The sequence below is a fragment of the Lynx rufus genome, unplaced genomic scaffold (genome assembly GCF_022079265.1).
Source record: "Lynx rufus isolate CCGP_SWC_20201006 ecotype Redwood Valley unplaced genomic scaffold, mLynRuf1.p SCAF_3, whole genome shotgun sequence".
Classification (NCBI taxonomy): Eukaryota; Metazoa; Chordata; class Mammalia; order Carnivora; family Felidae; genus Lynx; species Lynx rufus.
This window is the reverse complement of record NW_025814845.1, coordinates 150,336,378-150,359,719: the sequence shown is the minus strand read 5'-3', so window position 1 is coordinate 150,359,719 and position 23,342 is coordinate 150,336,378. Positions and strand designations below refer to the sequence as shown.

The 23,342-nt window shown below is 45.0% G+C and overlaps 1 protein-coding gene across 4 annotated transcripts; it reads left to right on the top strand.

Moving 5' to 3' along the window:
* The first annotated feature begins 393 nt into the window (after positions 1 to 393).
* Positions 394 to 20,131, top strand: LOC124520307 (L-threonine 3-dehydrogenase, mitochondrial). 4 transcript variants are annotated; one of them, XM_047091103.1, is made up of 11 exons: positions 3,824 to 3,935; positions 5,245 to 5,427; positions 8,241 to 8,420; positions 10,859 to 11,057; positions 13,117 to 13,159; positions 13,458 to 13,528; positions 15,280 to 15,429; positions 15,522 to 15,694; positions 16,529 to 16,619; positions 18,775 to 19,044; positions 19,620 to 20,131. In XM_047091103.1, exons 4-11 carry the CDS (start codon positions 10,874 to 10,876, stop codon positions 19,757 to 19,759), a joined length of 1,122 nt encoding a protein of 373 aa, XP_046947059.1. In that variant the 5' UTR covers positions 3,824 to 3,935; positions 5,245 to 5,427; positions 8,241 to 8,420; positions 10,859 to 10,873; the 3' UTR covers positions 19,760 to 20,131. The 4 variants fall into 4 exon arrangements, with proteins under 4 accessions (XP_046947061.1, XP_046947062.1, XP_046947059.1 ...); XM_047091104.1 differs by lacking the exon at positions 8,241 to 8,420; XM_047091105.1 differs by lacking the exons at positions 3,824 to 3,935; positions 5,245 to 5,427; positions 8,241 to 8,420 and adding an exon at positions 394 to 453.
* Positions 20,132 to 23,342: the final 3,211 nt, after the last annotated feature.

The window sequence follows — 23,342 nt, the reverse complement described above, 5'->3', positions numbered from 1 at the left end:
TCAACAGCAGCCCGAGCCGGCTCTCAGGCGTACGGCGGGGCCGATTTCCGTGTAGTGGGACGCCCTCGCAGAGCTGCCGGCACCCTGAAGGTGCCCCGTGAAGGCTGGCAGGCTGGCACCGCCGAAGCCCGGTACACCGCGCGCGTCGCTCGCAGTGGCTTAATTCTCCACCGGGTCGGTCGGAGGCGGAGGCCTATACTGGCGGGGGAGGGTTGCCAAGGCAACGGGAGCCCTCCCTCCGCACACACCCCTCCCGCACCCCGGCCCCTTGCTGACCTGGAGCCGCCGCCCGGGCGCGGGCTGAAGAAAGGGATTGGTGAGCGGAGGGGCGGGTTCGGGCGCAGAGAGGATAAAGGCGCTCGGGTTTCCGCTCGCGGCGCTAGGATTTCGGGCCACGTGCTGCTGCAGCGTGGGCTCTCGCAGCTCAGCATCTCTGGGAGGCTCCTTCGGAAGGTCAGTGCGGAGGTGGCCGGACGCTACCCCGGCGGCTGTACCCAGGAGCAGATCCACCACCGCCCCCGCCCCCCGCCTTCCCCGGCTCCCGTTGGGACTCCGATCGATGTGACCCGGCCGTGAGCGCGGGTCTCCAGCCGTCGCCGCGGAGCTGGGAGCCGGGAGCCCGGGCCCGGGGGCGGGGGTGGACTGGGAGCCGCTCGGTCAACCGGACGCGACCCCCGACCCCTTCCACTTTGCAAGGGCAACCTCCACCAAGGAATAGAGATAGGCGCGGCTGTTCTCGTAAAACCGGTTTACCCGGTCAACTCCCAGGGAGGATGGGACCCCACACCCTTTTCCCCGGGAGCCAGGCTGAGGTCGGGAGACCCGTGTGCGGCTCACCCCCCGCGTCTTCTTGGGTCCCCTCTCCCCGGCAAGTGTGCATGGGAGGAGGACACCCGCTCTTCAGAGCCGGACTGCCCTCTGAGACCCTCTGTATCTCATGCTTTTTAAAACTCTGGCATTTTTTTCTAGACCATTTCTGGCTTTCGGCTCATCCCCACAGTAAGTCCAGATTTTACCAGCTCGTTGATGGAGTCTTTGCGTTTAGCAGTGTGGCTAAGTGCTCTAACTAGATTGCTCCATTAAATCCTCTCAGTAATCTAGTGTGGTGGTCCCATCATTTTCCCCTTTCTAAAACTGAGGAAACTTGAAGTTTGGCAAAGGCGTGTAGGCAGGCTCTCACAGCAAGAGAGTTGGCGGTGTCCTGAACCCCTTAGGCTGCTCGGGTGTCCTCCTAGGGAGGGGCGCAGAGGAACCGCATTGGAGGGGGCTTGGGGGGGCATGTGGAGGGTACCTTCTGCGCAACCACGGGGATGTTCCTCTTTGTCGTCTTCTTGGGTACCTGATCGCATCTCTTTTCTTGTAGGAGAAGAGTAGGGATGGTGGGAAGGAGCGTTTGAGACTCAGCGAATCTGGTTTCCTACCCCTTCTTGGTTAGTATTTGCCTGACCTTGGACAGGTCAATTCATCCTGCCAAACGGAGAAAAGATGTCAGCTTCAGGGTTACCGTGAGGGTTCAGTAAGAGTTCAGGAAAGCAGGTGTTTGATCAATGGTCAGTAGTTATGAGGTGCCTGGTTTTTCTTTGGGTCGGTACTGTTAAGAGTACACATTTAGTATTATTTAGTCAACCGGAAGATTGAAAGGAGAGATTGCCTTGCATGTGTTTTATAAGTGTTATTGGTCCTTAAAACAGGCTAAGAGGGAGAAGTGAAGGTGGGCGTGGTCAGCAGTTTACTGGAGCAAAGAAAGTAATCGTCCACTAGGCTAGGGCACATCTTCCTTGAAAGCAGTTTCACCGATTGCAGGGTTAGGAAGCCCCACTTTGAGGAGTAGGGAATGAAGGTTGGGAGCAACCGGTGGGTCCTGGAGACACCTGAGACTGGGAGAAAAGATGAAGCCGGTAGAACACAAGAGGTTTCAGCAGAGGGAGGAGAACAAATTGGGGAGTTAAGTGGGAAAAGGGCTTGGGAGTTTGGGTGAGACTGGAGTTTGGTAGGCACCAACTGAACTGTTAGGTCTCTGGAGACAGCATTGATCTCTACTGGGCAAATTTTCTAGCTCCTTAGCAACATATGTCTGTGTAGACCATTTGTTGGTGCTGGAAACTTTTTCTAAAAGTGCATTTAGGGGTGCCTGGGTGGCTCAGTTGGTTAAGCGCTGGACTCTTACTTTCGGCTCAGGTCATGATCTCAGGGTTGGTGAGATCCAGCCCGGTGTCAGGCTCCCAGACCCTGTTTGGGATTCTCTCTCTACCCCTCCCCCGCTTGCACACAGTGCTCCCTCTCAACTTGTTTATAAACATTTTTTTAAAAAATGGATTTAAATTTTATTTTAAATTGTGGTTGCAATCGCATAATGTAAAATTTACCACGTTAACCATTTTTAAATGTACAATTCAGTGGTATTAAGTATATCCATGTTACTGTGCAACAGATCTGTAGAACTTTTTTCATCTCAGAAAACTGAAATCATATGTCAATTAATTAAACACTGATATTCCTTCCCCGTTATCCCCCACTCCTTGGCAACTACCTTTCTACTTCCTTTTTCTGTGATCTTCATTACTTTCGATACCTTGTAGAACTTTTAAGAGTGGAGTCATACTGTATTTGGCCTTTTGTGACTGACTCATCCGTTTGGCATGTTCTGGGAGTTTATCCATGTTGTGGCATGTGGCACGATCTCCTTTTTCAAGGCTGAATAATATACTGTTGTGTGTATATACCACATTTTGTCTATCCATCTGTCAGTGGCTGGATACTTTTACCTTCATGCGTTAGTGCTGGAGATATGACTTAATAGTTCTTAGTTAGTATCTCCATGGCTAAGAATGATTAGGGCTAGAATCGAAGGAGATCACAAGGCAACAAGCACATGAAGGGAAATTGATGGTGTACCCTCAAGGAAAAGGCCTATTTTGTTGGACTGAAGTGTTTCAATTTAGAGTTTCTTTTAATATTCCTGAAGCAGAATTATCTATCTTCAGAGCAATCACAAGTGAAGTAAGTTTTTCCCCTGAGAAACTGAAGTAATTTTTTTCAGAGAACAGGGGCATTCTGTATTTTTTGTGTGGTGTAGACAAACCCTTGATATTTCCTGTTTTCTCCTTCCGGTCTATCTGTTCCACACGGTGTTTGGTGAGTACTGACATACATCAGGTACTCCTAGGAACTGCTCATAAGCACTCACACAACTTTATGAGAGAGACAGCCATATTGTCTCCTGGCACCGAAAACCAACATGTCCAAATCCAAACTCCTTGTCTTCTCACCTGATCTGCTTCTCCAGGGAGCCCATTCTTACTGTAGCACAAATTAGAGACCTCAGTATTATTCCCCTTAATTCCTTAACTAGCCCTGCCATATCTGTACAATGACCAAAGCCACTTGAGCTCTGAGTCTTTATCTGTATCACCCCCACTCTCTTCCTGATGTCACTGCTGTCTTAGAGTTCTGTGGTTCATGCAGATAGGGTACATGCCAGGAGATGGGAAAAGTGTTATAGTAACCACCCTGGAGAGGCCTGGGTTCGGGAGGCACTTCATTATTTCTGGGGAGGAGTCTGTTGTTGACGTTTTTCTTTTTCATCCCTTTGCAGTTAAAGTAAACAAGGTGCTTGGGAGAGAGTCTACGGACTATAACCTGATCTTTAAAGAGGGACAGAGAATCTTTGATGGTTTCCCTTTATACATTTAATAACTAGGTTGGCAAGGCAAATTTTACTTTAGAGCAGCTCTCCTCAAAGTATGAGACAGACTTTAGGGTCTATGAGGTCAAACTTTTAAAAATAAGACTGAGATGTTATTCGCCATTTTCATTCTTTCTCTGACAAGCATACAGTGGGAGTCTCCATGACTTGTGATGAGCCTTTCCTCTGATGGCTAATGAAATGTGTGCTTGTGTCTTCTAGAATCTCATGTTTCTAGAACTTTCTAAGGGTAAGTAGGCTTGGAGTATAAATATGTGTTTTCAGAGATAAACTCAGTTTATTTTTAGTACTTCTACTACATGCTTACTAGCTATCCAGTTATACCTACAATCACCTCTGTGACCTCGTTTTCTTTTATTAAGTCATTACTTTGAAATCTCTAAGTTTTGCATATATGGAAAAAAAAACCCCACAAAAAGTAAGTATGCTTTGTAGTCTTGATTTGAAAACTTTTCTAAATTTTTAAATGCTATAAAATTATTCTAAAATAAAGGATATTTATATATTTTTTTTATATAAGGATAGATTGTTGGCTAAACAGGAAGATATTAGAAAACTTGATTTTTTTCTACTCAAAAATGTACCATTCATGTCTATAAAAGCTGGGGGAAAAAAAATGAAATGATCTATCAAAATTGTCTGCTGTGAGTTCGAGCCCCGCGTCGGGCTCTGGGCTGATGGCTCAGAGCCTGGAGCCTGTTTCCGATTCTGTGTCTCCCTCTCTCTCTGCCCCTCCCCCGTTCATGCTCTGTCTCTCTCTGTCCCAAAAATAAATAAAAACGTTGAAAAAAAAAAATTGTCTGAATAATGGAAGGGAGGAATTTACTCCAGAGAAGTAGACAGAACTAAAAAAGACGTAAAAATGTGACAGATTGTGTCAGTTTTACATATGTTAGAAATTTACATTATATGTCTTATGCAGCAGAACCTTTTTTGAATAATATTATGGTACCAGTAGCATTATTCTGAGATCAACCATGCAGAGTCCTCTAAAGAAAAAAATGAATTGAATGGCTTAAATGTAGCTATGATGAGCTCTTTAAAAGCCAGAAATGATTTGTCACAGCTTTCCAAACTAGCAACGAAAAAGCTATTGAAGCTTCGGGCAGGCTAGGTTATCCAATTGCGGTGGCTGGAGAAACACAATACAGCCTTGTTGGGATGAAAAAGTATTGAAAGGAATCATTAGCACTGTCACTTTCTAATAATACAGAAGCTTGTCAAATTAAAACTTTCGCTGCACACATGAAGACCGCATTAGTATCTTAACAGAAGTGAATTTTACCTTACAAATCAATGGAAGAACTAGCAGCCTTGGCTAGATTTGTCATTTTGTTTGTATTCCTTTGGTATCAGCACCAAACTGCTCACCAGAGAGCATCTTTTCAGGAGGTGCTTGGCACCAAATACAAGTGGTGCCAAAGTATTCAGCATAGAAGAACACTTTTAAATTTCAGGCTTTATCTGGGGACGACTGCATTGAATTTGCACTGCTGGGGCAGAAACAGTGTTGACTAAAACTACTGGTGCCTTTACAGGAATCAAGGCCGTGGCATCAAACGACCAGTAGATGGTCTTCTTCGTGGGCTTTCAATAAAAAAATAGAAAAGAAAAGAAAAATTTGCCAGATTTACTTAGGAATGCCCTTTACATAATAGTAAAAATGTGAAGCTTTATTAAATCTTGACCCCGGAGGACCTATCTTTTTAGGATGCCATGTGGTAAGTGGATGCACCTGTTCTATGTCGAGGTGGGACGGCTTACTTGAGGTGAAGCACCTGAATGATTGAATTGTGAGGTGAACCACCCTCCTTCCCCACCCCCCCACTTTGTTTTTAATGGAAAATTATTTTTGTTTCAATGAATAACTGAAAATCTAGGGTTATTCATACTTGGATGGTTGGAATACATTTTCTTTCTCTCTCCCAAAAATAAACATTAAAAAAAAAAAAGAGTATGTGAGTGCAAGCGGGGGAGGAGGGCAGAGAGAGGGGGACAGAGGATCTGAAGTGGGCTCCCCAATGACAGCAGCGAGCTCAATGCGAGGCTTGAACTCACAAACTGTGAGATCATGACCTGAGCCGAAGATGGGCCCTTAATCAACTGAGCCACCCAGGCGCCCCTGGAATACATTTTCTAAAAAAATGAACCAAGTGAGCTTGTCAATTCAAGAAAACAGCTAATGGTGTTTATTGCCAAGTAACTTGTATCCACCACTGCGAGCTTGATAGCTTCCCAGTATTTAGAAGTTTTCTGATGAGATCAGTGTGACTTGTTGATATTGTATAGTGAAGTGTGTTAACATTTGGAAGCCCTGCTTAACTTGCTGAACCAGTATATGAGATTACAAAATCATTCAGGGGTAAAGGATCCATTCAAAGCACTAGATAGACCAGTGGGTTTTAATGTAATGGGGTGCATTGATAATGGCTTCAGATTCTACTTTGCAGGTAACCTTTAAGAAACTACCATGTGTTGAGTTTGGGATAGCAAAGATGAGTATCCAGAATTCTCTGAAAAGGCTTTTATTTATTTTATTTTTTTAAGTTTTATTTATTTATTTGAGAGAGAGAGACAGCACCGAGTCGGGAGAGGCAGAGAATCCCAGGCAGGCCCTGCACTGCCAGCTCAGAGCCCAACGTGGGGCTTGAACTCACTATACTCTCGTGGCCTGAGCCAAAATCAACAGTCTGATGCTTCACTGACTGAGCCACCCAGGCACCCTTGAAAAGGCTTTTAAAACACTGCTCCCTTTCCCCATTCTTTTGCCGTGTGCTGGAGTTTTTTATACATACTTCAATTTAAGTCACAGATGGGGTGCAGAAACGTGTGAGAATCCAGCTGTTTTCCATTAAGGCAAACAACAAAGATGTACAAAATGTAAACAGTGGCACTCTTCTCACTAGGTTTTTTAAAAAATGTGGTTATTTTCTTTTTTTTTTTTTAATTTTTTTTTCAACGTTTTTTATTTATTTTTGGGACAGAGAGAGACAGAGCATGAACGGGGGAGGGGCAGAGAGAGAGGGAGACACAGAATCGGAAACAGGCTCCAGGCTCCGAGGCATCAGCCCAGAGCCCGACGCGGGGCTCGAACTCACGGACCGCGAGATCGTGACCTGGCTGATGTCGGACGCTTAACCGACTGCGCCACCCAGGCGCCCCAAAAATGTGGTTATTTTCATAAAAATATGTTTATCTGTTTATTGGTTTTAAGTGAATTTTATGGTAAACGTTTCTCGATTTTGCTTTCTAACACAACAAACGTTGTCCGATGTAACCCACATAAACAAAAGCTCTTTTTCATCTTCAATTTTTAAGAATGTAAAGGGGTCCTGAGACCAGAAAACCTGAGAATTGCTGCCTTAAGACTATGAGATTGAACTTGGCCGTAAGTAGCGAGGTGATCATCTTGACTTGGAGAAGCGACATGCTATAGTTGGTTGGGAGTTTTGTTTTCAGTGCCCATGCATGGTTAATCAGAGTGGTCCCATGATGGCGACAGTACTGTGGCTTGGTGTTTAAGACCTAACTGGTTGACTCCCTGGCCCGTGGCATATAGCGGGAGTGCGAGTTTCAAATGTTAGCTGTTAGTAGTAGTGAGATAAGAAGAACCAACTCAGTTATGAATTGTCCACGTTGTTAACCTAAAGTGCTTTATATTCGTTTAAGAATGTGAGCCTCCTCCATGCTTTCTCCTTGTGGGGAAAGAGATGAATGGAGTCGCAAGTCTTTTGTATCTTCAAGGTTTGCTTTTTCCCTGACTTCAGTCTGTTTAACCTTTATTTTCATTTCTTTAAGGTTTATTTTGGGGGGGCAGGGGCAGAGAGAATGGGGGACAGGAACCGAAGCTGGCTCAGAGCTGACAGCAGAGAGCCCAGCCCATGGCTCTGACTTATGAACCGCAGGCTCATGACCTGAGCCGAAGTTGGACGCTTAACCAGCTAAGCCACCCAGACACCCCTTCTTTAACCTTAAAAGAAGAAAAACTAGAGGCACCTTGGTGGCTCAGTTGGTTAAGCGTCCAACTTTGGCTCAGGTCATGATCTTGCGGTTCCTGAGTTTGAGCCCCCTGTCAGGCTTTGTGCTGACAGCTCAGAGCCTGGAGTCTGCTTTGGATTCTTTGTATCCCTTCCTCTCTGCCTCTCCCCCACTTGGGGTCTCTCTCTCTCTCTCTCTCTCTCTCTCTCTCAAAAATAAACATTAAAAAAAAGAAACAAACCCACCTTTTTCAACTAGCCATCCATTATTTGCTATGGGGAATGGAGAATTGTCTTTGATATTTAAATGTTCTGCCAAATCTATCTGCTTCTTGGCTTCCTTGCCGTCCCCTTGGCACTTGCTGAAAAAAGCAGCTTTAAGCGCCAGAAATCTGGGTCCGAGTGGGGCATGCTGGGTGGTGGCATCTCAGAGACCAGCATGCAGCACCAAGGAGCAGACGGCAGAATCCCAAGAAGCTTTTCCACCATTTGGCAAGGATGGTGATGGAACCATAACAACAGAAGCTTTGGGAACTGTAACCGGGTCTCTCGGGCAGAATCTCCCAGAAGCAGAGTTACAGAACACGATCAGTGAAGTGGATGCTGATGATAAGGACACACTTGACCTCCTGGAATTTCTGACAATGATGGCAAAAAAAAAAAAAAAAAATGAAAGGCACAGTGAAGAAGAAATTGGAGAAGCAGTCCACGTGTTTGTTAAGGATGGCAATGGCTATGTGAGTGCAGGGCTTGGCCATGTGATGACAAATTTGGTGGAAAAGTGAGCAGATGGTAGGCTGATAAAACGATCAGGGAAGCAGATATTCAGTCCAACTATGAGGAGTTCGTACACACAGTGACAGCAACGTGCAGATACTGCACAATGTGTTCCAAGTTATTTGCCTTTTTTTGGTAACTTGTCTGTAAAAGGTTTCCCCCTGCTGTCCAACAATATGCATGTATAGCAATAAGGACTTCATTCCACCGTGTTTCCTTCCCTTATCTTACTGTCATGGTCCTGAAACCTTGAGAAAACTGATCTAGTCACATGTGGCATGCAGCTGCCTCTGGATTAATCTAGGCCCTTCTGAACACCTAAACTGAGATGGAGTGGGTCAAGGAGGAAAGATCTGGGTTATGCCTTTTTTTTAAGTAGTTTTCTTTAGGAAATGTCAGCATGTTGTAGAAGTGAGGAGCCAAGACTCAGTGTGGAGTATGGACAGTCAGCAATATGTACTTGAGCGTTGCACTATTGCAAAATGGGTGTATTATCCAGGTATTCACACGCTGTTTCTTGCACTACTGGTCCCATACTAGAAACATTTTTTTGATAGCTCCTTACTTTTTGAAGAGCGTTTTGTTTTTGTTTTTGTTTTTTTTTAATGAGCGAGAGGAAGCGGGGGAGAATCTTAAGCAGGCTCCACGCTCAGCCTGGAGTCAAACACCAGGCTCCATCCTGTGACACTGGGATCGTGACCTGAGCAGAAATCAAGAGATGTTTAACCCACTCAGCCACACAGGCGCCCCACTTGCTTTTTAAATTTTGTGTAGCCACTTAAAGTGCTATGGCACAGTTTGCCTCGAATCCATTCCAAGTTGTGTGTTTGGTTTCCAATTTAAAAAAAATTACAATTTACTCCACCCTGCCTCCCAACCCGGCCCCGCAAAAAAAAAAAGAAGAAGAAAAAGAATCCTGTTCTTACCTGGTGTCGGGTGACAACCATGACTAAAAGGATGATTTCTCCAAACAAAGGTCTTTCTGAGATGCTTGGGCCTTTCCTGTAATGCAGTCCAGAGGAGGGGGGGCCTTTTGTCCAGTCCTGACCACCCCCACAGCAAGCTAGAGAGGCTCCAGCAGAAGGCTCTCCTCTGCTTGTTTGGCAAAGTTGGCTGGGACTAAGGGCCCCCGTGCTTTGAAGGGCTGTGTTACTGTTCCTGCCTCAAGGCGCTGAGCGGAGCGTGGTAGCTGGCCAAGGTCAGATCTAAAACTGGCATCTACCTTTTCTCCTTGTATGATGCAAAACAGAAGGTGGTGGAGATCTTGTCAGCTCTTTGTAACGGGGCAGGCCAGCAGGATTGGCTCTGAAGCTTTATCTCCCAGCTCTGTTGGAAAGGTTACTGTGGAAGCCACAGGGCTGTGTGCAGAGTGCGGTAGGCCTGACTTTAGAGGGTCGGAACCAGCAAAGCAAGCGGGGTAGCTCTGATTTACTCTTGTGACATGCTTGTCTGGGTGCAGGGCATGGAATCAGGAAAATGGAAGCCCTGCATGCGGATCTGGTCTCAAGCCATGTATGATTGGACCATCTTGGCCTCCTAAGGCCAGAACTGATTTCATGGTCAGTAAGCAATAAAACTGGTGAGGAAGAGGAGGGAGACTAAAATGTACGTGATCTGGAAGGAAAGGAGAAGATGGCTTTTTTGTTGTTGTTTATTCATCTGTTTTTGAGAGAGAGACTGAGAGTCCCCAGCAGGCTCAGCACTGTCCGTGTAGAGCCCGACGCAGGGCGGGAACTCACGAACCATGAAATCATGACCTGAGCTGAGAGAAGAGTCAGATGCTTAACTGACTGAACCACCCACGTGCCCCAAAAATGACTTTTCTAAATGATCCTTTCTAAGGAGATGGCAGTAAACAAAGTAGTTACAGCTTATTAAATATCGCCAAGGGCCTTTTTATCTTAACCATCTGCTTTTCTAGTCTGGTTCATTCTAAAGGTAACATCTGAGTGTTAGCACAAGATCTACAGGGCACTGGCTTATGAAACCTGGGACCTGTTTGTGCCTTGTGATGGTGCGTGGACAGACTGGTAACAGTTGTAAAGATTTGAAGGCTTCACTGGAATCCACTGACTTGGTGTTTCTGGCTGTATATACGGTCACCTCCACTGTGACCGTTAGATGCCATTGATGTCCGCATTGTGCGATTTCAGTTCTAAATCTCTGCCCGGCTTTTGTTTGCCTACAGTGTTTGATGCCCTTTTCACAGAGCACAGCTCATGGCAGGCTCTTGACCGGCTTCCCACTCGGTAGCCTCTTTAGTTCAGTTCACGACTCCAAACGGTTTTTGGGTCATGAGCTGACAATCTTAGTGTTCATTTCAGTTAAAGAGCTTGAGTCTGGACGCGTTGGGAGAATAGAAGATTGTGTAGTGAGCTCTGCTCCTTTATTACTGCAGGGTATTTGAAGAGCGATGCCGGTCGCCAGGATGCTGCGGCAGGTTGTGGGCCAGATGCCGGGGAGACCAGCCTGTGGCTGCTGGACCTCTGCCCCGCTGGCCCGGTTTCTGGGCACCTCCCCTCGGCAAATTCCAGCAGATGCCAACTTCTACTCTTCCTCTTTCTCTGGAACAGACCAGCCACGCGTCTTAATTACAGGTTGGGGTGTTTTTTGTTCTTGTTTTTTGTTTCTTTTTTCCACATTTGAAACTTGATTCTTATTTTCTTTTCTGTGCTGTCTCTGTGTGACTTTGTGTTTGGAAGGTCTGCCATGTCACCAGCTAACACATTCATCAGAAACTACCTGTTCTGCTATTGGCTTCCTCCAGAATCTTGCAAGCCCCAAATCCTTATTTTGTCACGGTTGCCGGTGCTTCATTTTCTTGTCACAATCTTTTTTTTTTTTTTAATGTTTGTTTATTTATTTTGAGAGAAAGGGGGGTGGGGAGAGCACGAGCAGGGGAGAGGCAGAGAAAGAGGGAGAGAGAATCTCAAGCAGGCTACGTACTATCAGCGAAGTGTGCAATGGGGGACTCAATCCCATGAACTGCGAGATCATGACCTGAGCCGAAATCAAGAGTCCGATGCTTAACCAACTGAGCCACCCAGGTGCCCCTCCTTGTTGTAATTTTTTATGGTCTGAAGGGAGGATAGAGGGACCTGGGGGCCAAGAAGCTGCTGTGGAGCTCCGGTGTCCTTGTCTGCTGGGATGGCCTGGGGGGCGAGGGCTCACAGATAGGTCATATGCAGGGACTGGGGCATGGACTGTGCATCAGGCACAGCTTTTCTTGGCCAAACCCCTCAACCTGAACCTGGCGTCACCTGTCCCAAGCAGCTGCTGCGTGTTTGTGTGTGGGCAACAGAGAAGGCAGGTCAGGGCCTGAGGAACCCGTTGCCAACATCGCACAACGTTGTTGATCTTGCCGCTGCACTCACTCCCTGTGCTCCGGGCCTCGTGTACACCCAGCCCCTGATGTACGCTCCTCGCTCTGGGCTTCACAGGGCGCTCCGCGTCCTTCCAGCCCCCCCAAGCCCACCTCCGATTTGACGGGCACGCTTTATTTCCTCCTTCCTGCCAGATTGTCTTCCCTTGGCTTCCTACCTTCTTCACACTGTGTGTGTGTGTTTCTGTCACTGCCGCTGCCTCTTCTCCTGCTGGAGACTGACTTCAGGTGTAGTCAGTTCCCCGCTGCACTGTCCTCCCTGGTTTACCTGCTTCTCTGGTTTACTCCTTCCTGCCTCCACCAATAGAGCATCTTCTAGAACCCAGTGGTGATGTTAGTGGGCTTGGCTCTAGTCCCACGGTAACAAGTGCTTACAGGAAACCCCACTTTCTGTATCTCTCCACCTCGTTTATTTCTCTCAGATGGAATTTGCTGTCACATTCCCCCAAATGTACCCATAGCCCCAACCTCTCCCACTTCTGTCAATAGCATATTTTGTTTTCAATGTTTATTTACTTCTGAGAGTGAGCGAGCATGCACGCAAGCAGAGGAGGGGCAGAGAGAGAGGGAGAGAGAGAATCCCAAGCAGGCTTTGTGCTGTCAGCACAGAACCCAACACAGGGCTTGAAGTCACAAACCGTGAGATCATGACCCGAGCCAAGATCAAGAGTCCGACGCTCAACAGACTAAGCCACCCAGGCGCCCCCGCCAGTGGCATTTTTAAGCCTCTAATCAGGAAGCTCTAAGATACATTTTTAATTTTCTTCATAGCTCCTTGTCGATTCAGATGTTTGCCCCCTTTTCAGATGACTTCCTGGTTTGTCCCCTCTTTCTTCTCTCCTGTCAGCCCAGTTCTGCTGGAGGATGGGCTTCTGGATAATCCCACTGGAGGCTGACCTCAAACCCTTATATTTGAATGTCTTGGCACCTGTCGCACACAAGCATCAGAGCCCATCAAATAATGAGAGGCAATTCCTGGTCCAGGGAGCTAGGAAGTTGTCCGGCTTTCTTGTGATTTTTCTCTTCCTTCACCCTTGCTTTCTTTCCCACAACTACTCCATGCTGGGAAGAGTTTTGTCTCTGAAACTAATGTTACCTGCATTGATCTCTGTCTTAGCTTGGAGGAGGTAATTTAGTTCTGTCAGGTCAGACTAGCACTTTCCCTAATTTAATTAGCTGAGATTGTCATATAGTCGTCGTGTGTCATTGTGTTCTGGGAATAATTGAATCGGTTAGATTTGGATTAAAGGTCCACTTTTTTCTTCTTCATCTAGGGGGTCTTGGCCAGCTTGGAGTGGGGCTTGCTAACTTTTTGAGGTAAGAGCCCAAAAAGCTAAGATTGAAAATCTGAATTCTTCAGTATGTACAACTTGCCTTTGGTGCCATTTTATTATTTAATTTTTCTCTTCCTTCTTGCCCCTTACCATTTTAAAGGTGTCCCAGCTAACTGGCTGTTTAGAATACGTTTTATTTTGCCTCTTAACATCATACACTTGTAACAGGTCCATGGCTCATCCTCTCCCACGCTGGTCCTTTTCCCTGTTGAAAGAGTGTTTTCATCGGACCAGTTATATCCTAGATGTACCTACTCATGTGTTTTGATTTTGTCCTTCAGGAAACGATTTGGGAAGGACAATGTGATTTTGTCCGACATAAGGAAACCACCAGATCACATCTTCCACGGTGGTAAGAGATCAATATGTCTTGCTTTTGTTTTATCTCTTGATTTTCAGATTCCAGTTAGAGAGGCAGTTCATGGAATCACTGTGTACAACAGCTCATAACCAGGCTTGTGATGAAAAGAAAGGCATTATTGGGGTGCCTGAGTGGCTCAGTTGGTTAAGTGTCCAACTCTCAAGCTCAGCTCAGGTCTTGATCTCAGGGTTGTGAGTTCAAGCACCGTGTTGGGCTCCATGCTGGGAGTAAAGCCTACTTTAAAAAAAAAAAGAAAAGAAAGGAAGAAAGCACTTTTGAGGCAGAGTTGTGTCACTATTAAAAATCTCCTATGTTGTGGATGCCTGGGTGGCTCAGTCAGTTAAGCATCCAACTTTGGCTCTGGTCATGATCTCACCTGAGATCATCTATGAGGTGTCCAAGGTCCACATGGGACTGTGCTGACAGCTCAGAGCCTGGAGCCTGCTTCAGATTCTGTGTCTCCCTCTCTCTCTGTCCCTCCCCTGCTCATGCTCTATGTCTCTCTCTGTCTCTCTCTCTCTCTCTCAAAAATAAACATTAAAATAATAAATGAATAAATAAATAAAATAGAATAAAAATCTCATACATTTGTCCCTAGTAGTTCTGGGAAATGTCTGCAGTGATGCTGTTGTTTGCTCAAGTGTTACAAGAACAGGAGAGTTCTGAACATGAAGTAAAGTTTTGGAATATTTTGGATGTTATCTGGGATAGTATTTTTGGAATAAAAACTTTGATTCTTGCCTTTTTGAGTGCTTAGTTAACTTCTTGGCTCAGAGGGAAAATAAACAAAAATCAAGTGCTCTAATGAGGAAAGGGAGCTTTAAAAATTTATAGAAATTAATAGAAATTAATCTATTTCTGCATAGGCTTGCTCTTAAATTGCTGTGCATACACACAAGGCCTCCAGACTCCTCTACTCAAGTTTTCTCCTACCTTGGAAACCTTTTTATAATGTCTGCGAGTCCTTTGTGGCTCCACGTCAGCATTTGGCTTACCGGTACTTACCATAACACCAAGTTTGAAAATTATTTCCACCAACTGCCAGTACTGGGAGCCTGAAAGACTAGACCAGTACACAGAAGAGAGGCAGCAATGGAGGAGAGGGTGCCATTCGAGGGGCCTCTAGGAAGGGTTGAGTGTTATCATGTGGCCCCTGGGGGCCGTGGGGGAAGTTGCCACTGAACGAAACTGGCTCTTCCTCCAGCCTGACCGGGTATGATGAACTCCTGCTTATGGTTCTTCTCTACCAAGCTGTATATTCTTTCAAAACTCCACTTTTATATTCCTTTTAAAATAGGTAACTTTTCAACAGAGTGAAATCACTGTGTGCATGTCGGGTAGTATTAACGGCACCAACTCTGGAACCGGCTGCCTGGTTGTGACCCCAGTTCTTCCACTTGCTCTCTGTTTCATCCTGACTAGTTCTTACTTCTCTGTGCCTCAGTTTCCTCCTCGATAAAATGTATCTCCCTGAAAAACTGTAGGAGAGCTAGAGAGAGAGAAAGCCCGTAGGACAGTGCCTGGCAAGCGTAGGTCTTGTGTAAGCATTAGCTATTAGTACCTGTGGGGTGGTAGGGGTTTGTTACTCTTTTCATAAGAAAAATGCTGCATGTTGTCCAAGTGGTTTAGTTACCAAGTTGACCCTACTGGAATTCACAAGCCAACAGGAGAGGAAGAGAAAGTTCACTTGGCTTTTTAAACCCCAAACTTGCGCATCTGTGGTCTTGCTGTGTTCCTCGTAGGCCCATTTATTTATTCTGACATTCTGGATTACAAGAATCTTCGGGAGATCGTGGTAAACAACCGCATTACCTGGTTGTTTCATTATAGCGCTTTGCTCAGTGCCATTGGAGAAGCAAACGTGTCCTTGGCCAGAGCCGTAAACATCACCGGTAAGTTTCTTGCCCCAAATGATCTGTTTGCCAGTTTTTTCAGTTCACCGGGAAGCGACTTTTCAGACTGTGACCATGTCTCTTCGTTTCAGGATTGCATAACGTCCTGGATGTTGCAGCAGAGCACAATTTGCGATTGTTTGTGCCTAGCACAATCGGAGCTTTTGGACCTACTTCTCCCCGGAATCCAACTCCCGATATCTGTATTCAGAGGCCCAGGACTATCTACGGGGTGTCCAAGGTCCATGCGGAGCTCATGGGAGAAGTAAGCATTGCTTGGCAAGATAACTCCGTGTTGCCTTTTCTGTTCGTTTTTGCCTCCAACACTTGCTGATTCATCCTTGGGGTGACTTTTCCCTGCCCCCGCCCCTTCCCAGCCCCCAGAAGTGCTCCTAAACTGATTGTGTTTGCCAAGTGGTGAGTCCTGATAGCTCCAGAAGAACTCCTCAGCCCTTGGCCACATGATAACACTCAGCCCTTCCTAGAGGCCTCTCAAATGGCACCCTCTCCTCCACTGCTGCCTCTCTTCTGTGTGCTGGTCCAGTCTTTCAAAAAGCTCCCGGTACTGGCAGTTACTGGAGGTGATTTTAAAACTTTGTGTTCTAGAGAACGTCAAATGACTTTGGGTTTTAGTTTTTTAAATAATCGTTGTCTTTATAACTCTACAGCAAATGTCAATTGGTGTTTGCTCCTTTAGCTGATATATCAGTTATTGCTCTCCTCTCCTCCTGCCCCCCCACCCCCTGCACTTTCTAGTGCTGCATTGCAGGAACATGCCCGTGGAGAATTGTTCAGGACAATGAGCAGTGACTTGCTTCCAAACAAAGTCAGAAGCCTCTAGTGCGGACTGATTTATTATTTACCGTGTTAATATGTTACCAGAGTGATGATTTTTTGAAGAGAAAAACCTCAGGATTATTTATTAAAGAAAAATGAGTGACTCTTAGAAATCCTACAGTCTCCTTTCCTTAAGGAATATTTTAATAGAACTGCATGGAAAGATCTTTCACCAAAAAAAAGCGTTTTTTTGTTTGTTTGTTTTCTTTGCTCTGTCTGATTGAAAAGACTGGTTTTAAAGTAGTTTTTCTCTTTTCTCTAGTATTATCATTACCGGTATGGGTTAGATTTCCGATGCCTGAGATACCCTGGAATCATCTCCGCGGACTCCCAGCCTGGTGGAGGAACAACTGGTAAGTGTTGTTTTCTGTTTCTGTCCCATGTGAGAAGGGCTTTCTTAGTGCTGTGAAGAGGTGAGGGACTGGCTGTCTTTTAACTGTGTGCTCACAGATGTCCCACATCCCTTCTGGGAGGTGCATCTGAGAAGCTCACGGAATCCTCTTGACTTGAACTTGTTAAGGGCAGCTCATGCTGGTGCTGCAAATCCAGCTCAGGATTGGCCACCCACAGTGCTGGAATCAGATCGGGTGTGAGGACATATTTGTCACCCGCGATGTAGGAAGACACCAAATAGGAAATAGCCTCTTTTTTTTTTTTTTTTTTTAATGCAGCCTTTGTTTCTTCATGCAGAGAGGGTTGAGGTGTTTTTTTTTCCATTTTTTAATTTTTTTTAATGTTTATTTATTTTCGATAGAGAGACAGAGTGTGAGCAGGAGAGGGGCAGAGAGAGAGGGAGACACAGAATCTGAAATAGTACTGACAGCTCAGAGCTTGATGTGGGGCTTGAACTCACAGACCTTGAGATCATGACCTGAGCCGAAGTTGGATGCTTAACTGACTGAGCCACCCAGTCGCCCCAAGAGCTTTGTTTCTTAATGCAGAAAATGGACTGTATGCATTGCATATTTTATTTTATTTTTTATGATTTTTAAAAAATTTTTGCATACAGCGCAATATTGGTTTCAGGAGTAGATGCATTTTATTTATTTATTTTTAATTATTATTTTTTTTAACATTCATATTTATTTTTGAGACAGAGAGAGACAGAGCATGAACAGGGGAGGGTCAGAGAGAGGGAGACACAGAATCCGAAACAGGCTCCAGGCTCCGAGCTGTCAGCACAGAGCCCGATGCGGGGCTTGAACTCACGGACCGCTAGATCATGACCCGAGCCGAAGTCGGCCGCTTCACCAACTGAGCCACCCAGGCGCCCCAGTAGATGCATTTTAAAAGGAGCTTAAGTATTATTATAATTAATTTGGACTCAAGCATGCATTATATTCAGTAACCCCTATATGAGGGGTCCTGAGATACAATATAAAAGATAAATCTTGACAAAATCTGAGGGATTTTAAAGGAGATTTTGGTTTGGGTTACTTTTGAAAAAGCTTTTGCCTTAATACAGTGCCTCTCCTAGGAATCCCTCAGGATCTTTGGTGTTTTTCAGGGGGTCTCAGAGGTCAAAACTGTTTTCATCTCAGTACTAAGATGTTGTTTGCCCTTTTTTCACTCCCTTCTATGAGGGCACGGAGGACTTTTGTAAAAGGCTGGGTGATGTGTGGTGGCCCGTGGCCTGGACGCACAAGCAGGCCTCAGACCCCGGCTGTCTCCTTCTAAACCAAGCAGTGGAGAGATTGTCAAATGAGTAAAACATGCCATTTTTTTCCCTAAATTTTCTTTTGTTTGGAAAATATGTTCTTCATATAAAATATCATATATATATGAACATGTGATGGGTTTATTGTCATTTTAAAATGTAATATTTTTTTTAATTCTCAGTTAATTTCTCGTGTGGTAGGTACTGGTGTAACTCCCACTAATAAGACCTCCTGGAGGGGGGTCCTCAGTGTTGTTTAAGAGCATAAAGAAGTTCTGGGGCACCTGGGTGGCTCAGTCAGTTAAGCGTCCAACTTTGGCTCAGGCCATGATCTCATGGTCTGTGGGTTCAAGCCCCGCGTCGGGGTCTGTGCTGACCGCTCAGAGCCTGGAGCCTGCTTCGGATTCTGTGTCTCCCTCTCTTTCTCTCTCTCTCTCTCTCTGCCCCTCCCCTGCTCATGCTCTCTCTTTGTCTCAAAAATAAATACAAACATTAAAAAAACATTTTTAAGAGTTGGATGCTCAGGGGCACCTGGGTGGCTCAATCAGTTGAGCCTCCGACTTCAGCTCAGGTCATGATCTCTCAGTCCAGGGGTTTGAGCCCCGTGTCAGACTCTGTGCTGACAGCTTGGAGCCTGGAGTCTGCTTCGGATTCTGTGTCTCCCTGTCTCTCTGCCCTTCCCCTGCTTGCACTCTCTCTCTCTCTCAAAAATAAATAAACGTTAAAAAAAGATTTTTTTTTAAAAAAGAGCATAAAGAAGTTCTGAGACTAAGGCTTCTGAGAACCACTGCCCTAATGCAAGAGGTTCATTCACTGTTTTAAGAAGACCCACAGACAGGATTCTCTTTCAGACTATGCAGTCCAGATCTTCCACGATGCTGTAAAGAATGGCAAATTTGAGTGCAACCTGAAATCCAGCACGCGGCTCCCAATGATGTATATTGATGATTGCCTCAGGGCCACCCTGGAAGTCATGGAGGCCCCGGCAGAGTCCCTGTCCATGAGGACCTACAATGTCAATGCCATGAGTTTCACCCCTGAGGACCTGGCCCAGGAGCTTCTCAAGCACATACCAGAATTCCAGATCACGTACAATGTGGATTCTGTTCGACAGGCCATAGGTTGGTACATTGTTGCAAACCCCATGACAACCAAAGTTAAGCTTCAGTCTGGGCTGAGAGTCCCCTGAGGACACAAAGCGTGGTGGATAAGGAGGGCCTGACACTTTCTGCAGAAGGAGCTGCTGTTGAGCCAACAGTTGCTACAGTTTGGGGAAATCCTACCTAAAGGGGGTGGAATAGTTCTGTTCCAAATAAACAGCTTATCAGCATTTTGCCATTTTATAGTTTAGACGTAAAACAAGCAGACAGTGTAAGAAAATATCCCTGGGGTTTCCAATGCTGGGACTCTGCCACTGTGGCCCTTGAGCACTGTTTGAGTATAAGATTCCTACCTTACAACTTCGTGTCACATTTTCATAGTGTGTCACAATTCACAGTGTCTGACAGGAGGCATGTTAAGAGAAGGTGGCTGTGAATGCACATGATGGCCACTCTGGTCTGCTCAAAGGAAGAATTTCTAAGAGTGAATTTCCTTGGTGTACCTTGTACAGGAGACCTTCATATAAAATGTTCTAGACCTTTTTGCAAATCTAGAACCTGAGTAACTTAAGTTTCTGTTCCATGTTTTTTCCTAGCGGATAGTTGGCCGATGAATTTTGATGACAGCAATGCTCGGAAAGACTGGGGGTGGAAACACGACTTTGATCTTCCAGAGCTGGTGACGACGATGTTGAACTTCCATGGCTCTGATACCAGAGTTGCCCAGGCTAACTGAGAGAATCATAAGGGAGGACTCCTGTATCCTGGACAGCTGTCAAGGGAAAACCATAATGACCCCAAGGTTATATACCCCAAGGAACCTCGATTATCAGGAGTGCAAGGACTAATTGGAGGAAATTTTGGCAGCTCATATTGAATTGCCAGATTGGAGAATCAAGTTGGCTTTTGCATTTTCAAAGTGCTATAGGTTTGGTGGTAGGAGTTCTCAATCTTTGCTGTTTGCCTAAACTTGCCCAAACACGCATATCACAGAATGAAGGCTTAAGTCATAATAGTTTCCATTTAGGTTAATTAAGATGAAGTGACCATTTTGGGGAAGGTGGAAGTATGTGATGTTTGTCTTTAATTAAATTTAATTTTTGTATCACTCCTAAGACTCCATTATTCTCTTGACTAGAGACCAAAGATTACATTTTAAAGACTATCCAAGATGATCTCCTAATTTGTAAGTATACTTTACTATCCCATCAGGACTTTAAAAATGTTTGACATATTCATGTTCATAATATACGTGAGATTTTAATACTTCTTCAACAATTATCACTTCTCATTTATTTTTCTGTAAAAAGACATATCTGTAGGACATTAGGAGTATCAAAGATGATCTAACTAATAATGGGTAGCACCTCCTACTTTGATTACCTTCCTGGTCGTGAGCTAAGTGTTGATTACCAGGACTGTAGTTCTCTCACCTGGCCTTGTCAATCTCCCCGAGGAGCTTCTCTCAATGTTCAGGTTTCTGGGCCCCATCCCTTCAGATGACTCAACAAATGGGGGTGGGAATTTCAAAAGGCCACTGGTTATTCTATTCCAGCTATGGCCTGCTGGACCAGGTCCAAACACTATTTTCTAAAGAGAACTTTTCTTGTGATAGCCTTTTTGTTACACACTTAGGCTGAGCTTTCAGAAGACCTGCTCTATACCCTCTGAAGCAATTCCTATGTAAATATATACAGGTTGACTTTTTTCCAGCTACCTCCGGATACCTGTGGAATTACTGGAGAGTGAAATTCCAAGATTAATCATGAGCATATTGGACAATAGCTGTCATGGACTAAAAGACATTTCTATTATGTGCTTACTGTCAATGTTTTGTATTTGGATTTTTTTTTTTAATGTTCATCTTTTTTTTTTTTTTTTAATTTTTTTTTTTCCACGTTTATTTATTTTTGGGACAGAGAGAGACAGAGCATGAACGGGGGAGGGGCAGAGAGAGAGGGAGACACAGAATCGGAAACAGGCTCCAGGCTCTGAGCCATCAGCCCAGAGCCCGACGCGGGGCTCGAACTCACGGACCGTGAGATCGTGACCTGGCTGAAGTCGGACGCTTAACCGACTGCGCCACCCAGGCGCCCCTTAATGTTCATCTTTGAGAAAGAGAGAGAGAGAGTGTGAGTGGGAAAGGGGCAGAGAGAGAGAGAGGGAGACGCAGAATCCGAAGCAGGCTCCAGGCTCTGAGCTGTCAGTACAGAGCCCAACGTGGGGCTTGAACTCATGAGCCGTGAGATTGTGACCTGAGCCAAAGTCAGATGCTTAATCAACTGAGCCACCCAGGTGCCCCTGTATTTGGTATTTTTAACTGCAGGGTAGAAATGTGAACTTTTTTGGAGGTATAACTGGATTTAAAATCTATTTAACTTTTAACTGGAGAACTTCTAAATAATTGAATTATTGGGGCGCCTGGGTGGCTCAGTCGGTTGAGCGGCCGACTTCGGCTCAGGTCATGATCTCGCAGTCCGTGAGTTCGAGCCCCACATCGGGCTCTGTGCTGACAGCTCAGAGCCTGGAGCCTGTTTCAGATTCTGTGTCTCCCTCTCTCTGACCCTCCCCCATTCATGCTCTGTCTCAAAAATAAATAAACGTTAAAAAAATTTTTTTTAAATAAATAATTAAATTATTTAATAGTTATTTTGATATAGTTTTTTTCCCTACTTAATATAATGAAGCTTATATTGATGTGTATTATTTTCTAAAGCCAAACAGTAATGAGTTCTTTTTTAATGTTTATTTATTTTTGAGAGAGAGAAAGTAGAGGAGGGGCAGAGAGTGAGGAAAAGAGAGAATCTCAAGTAGGCTCTGCACTATCAGATCAGAGCCCCATGTGGGGCTCGAACCCACGAACTGTGAGATCATGTCCTGAGCCGAAGTCGGATGCTTAACTGACTGAGCCACCCAGGTGTCCCGTTTTTTTGTTTTTTGTTTTTGTTTTTTTTTTACAACTTTATTGAGATATATTTCATGTGCTGTTGAATTTACTCATGTATAGTTTTGTTTGGGTTTTTTTCCAGTTTTATTGAGAAATAGTTGATGTACATCACTGTATAAGTTTAAGATGTACTGCGTGGTGGTTTGATTGGGAAGTGATTATGACAACAGGTTTAGCTAATAGCCATCATCTCATAAAAATACAATAAAATGAAAGATAAAAACGAATAAAGAAAAAAAAGTTCTCCTTGTGATGAGCACTCTTAGGATTGACTGTTAACACCTGTCCTATAGCTCATACAGCAGTGGTAACTACAGTCATCGCATTACACATTATATCCCAAGTACTTATTTCTCTTATCATTGGAAGTTTGTACCTTTTGACCACTTGCCTCCAATTTCCCCTTCTACCATCTTCTACCTCTGGTAACCACAATTCTGACTGATTTCTTTTTCTATGAGACTGGATGGGTTTTTTCCCCCACTGTCCTAGGCTCTAAGTCTAAAGTTCTCTTTTGGCCAGCAAAAGAGCAGACACAGGATTAAAGCGAGAGATGGCTAATGTCTGGGAAAAGACAAGAGCCCCGAATAAGGGTCCTTGTCCCGTATTTATTCAGATCAGAAGGCTTACAAATGTGATGGACGTGTACAAAGAGAGAAACTGGGAACATTAACTTGGGGACGTGAGGGGAAAGGGGGTTTTTGAAGATACAGTGTTTGGGGTTTGGGTCAATATAAAACAAAATCTGGGCGCCGGGCAAGTCGGGAGGAAGGTTGTTAATGGCAGACAGGAGGTGCCTTGCCTGTTATCTTAGCTAGCCTAGAGGATAAGACCATGGGAATAACCTCAGGGTTAATAAGGCACTTGTTCTTTTGTTAACCATCTCCTCTCTGGGCTGATTTGCCTGCACGCAGTGGTCCATAATCCAATTCACCAATTTACCTAACCTGGTCCTATTCTGTGAAAGCAGCTTTTCTGCCATAGTACTAAATTGGGGGTGCTTCTGCCCTGAAAATCTAATCTTGTTCATTTCATATACCTGAATATTGGGCACCTTTGTGCCATTTCTATTTTAGGCCTTTGCCTCTCCCTCTATTTTGGGGGCTCTGCACCCCCTCTCTATTTTGGGGTGCCTTTGCACCTCCCTAATCCTGGCACCTTTGCTCCTCCCTACTCTTGGGGTGTCTTTGCACCCCCCCCATTCTTGTGGTGCCAATCTGATTTACCCAAACTCAGGAGTGAGCATTTTATGACTTTGTATTTCTTTATGGCTTGTTAACCCATTGGTGTAAACCTGGGGGATTCCTAAACTTTATCCCCCACACCCCACATGTTAACTGAGGTCATACAGTATTTGTCTCTGTCTGACTTA

Excerpts from the sequence above, each read along its gene's own strand:
- LOC124520307 (XM_047091105.1), top strand. The coding sequence starts at position 10,874 with ATGCCGGTCGCCAGGATGCTGCGGCAGGTTGTGGGCCAGATGCCGGGG. Across the intron at positions 15,430-15,521 it reads CAGAGCCGTAAACATCACCG|GATTGCATAACGTCCTGGAT; the intron begins GTAAGTTTCTTG and ends TCTTCGTTTCAG. Across the intron at positions 19,045-19,619 it reads TTCTGTTCGACAGGCCATAG|CGGATAGTTGGCCGATGAAT; the intron begins GTTGGTACATTG and ends GTTTTTTCCTAG.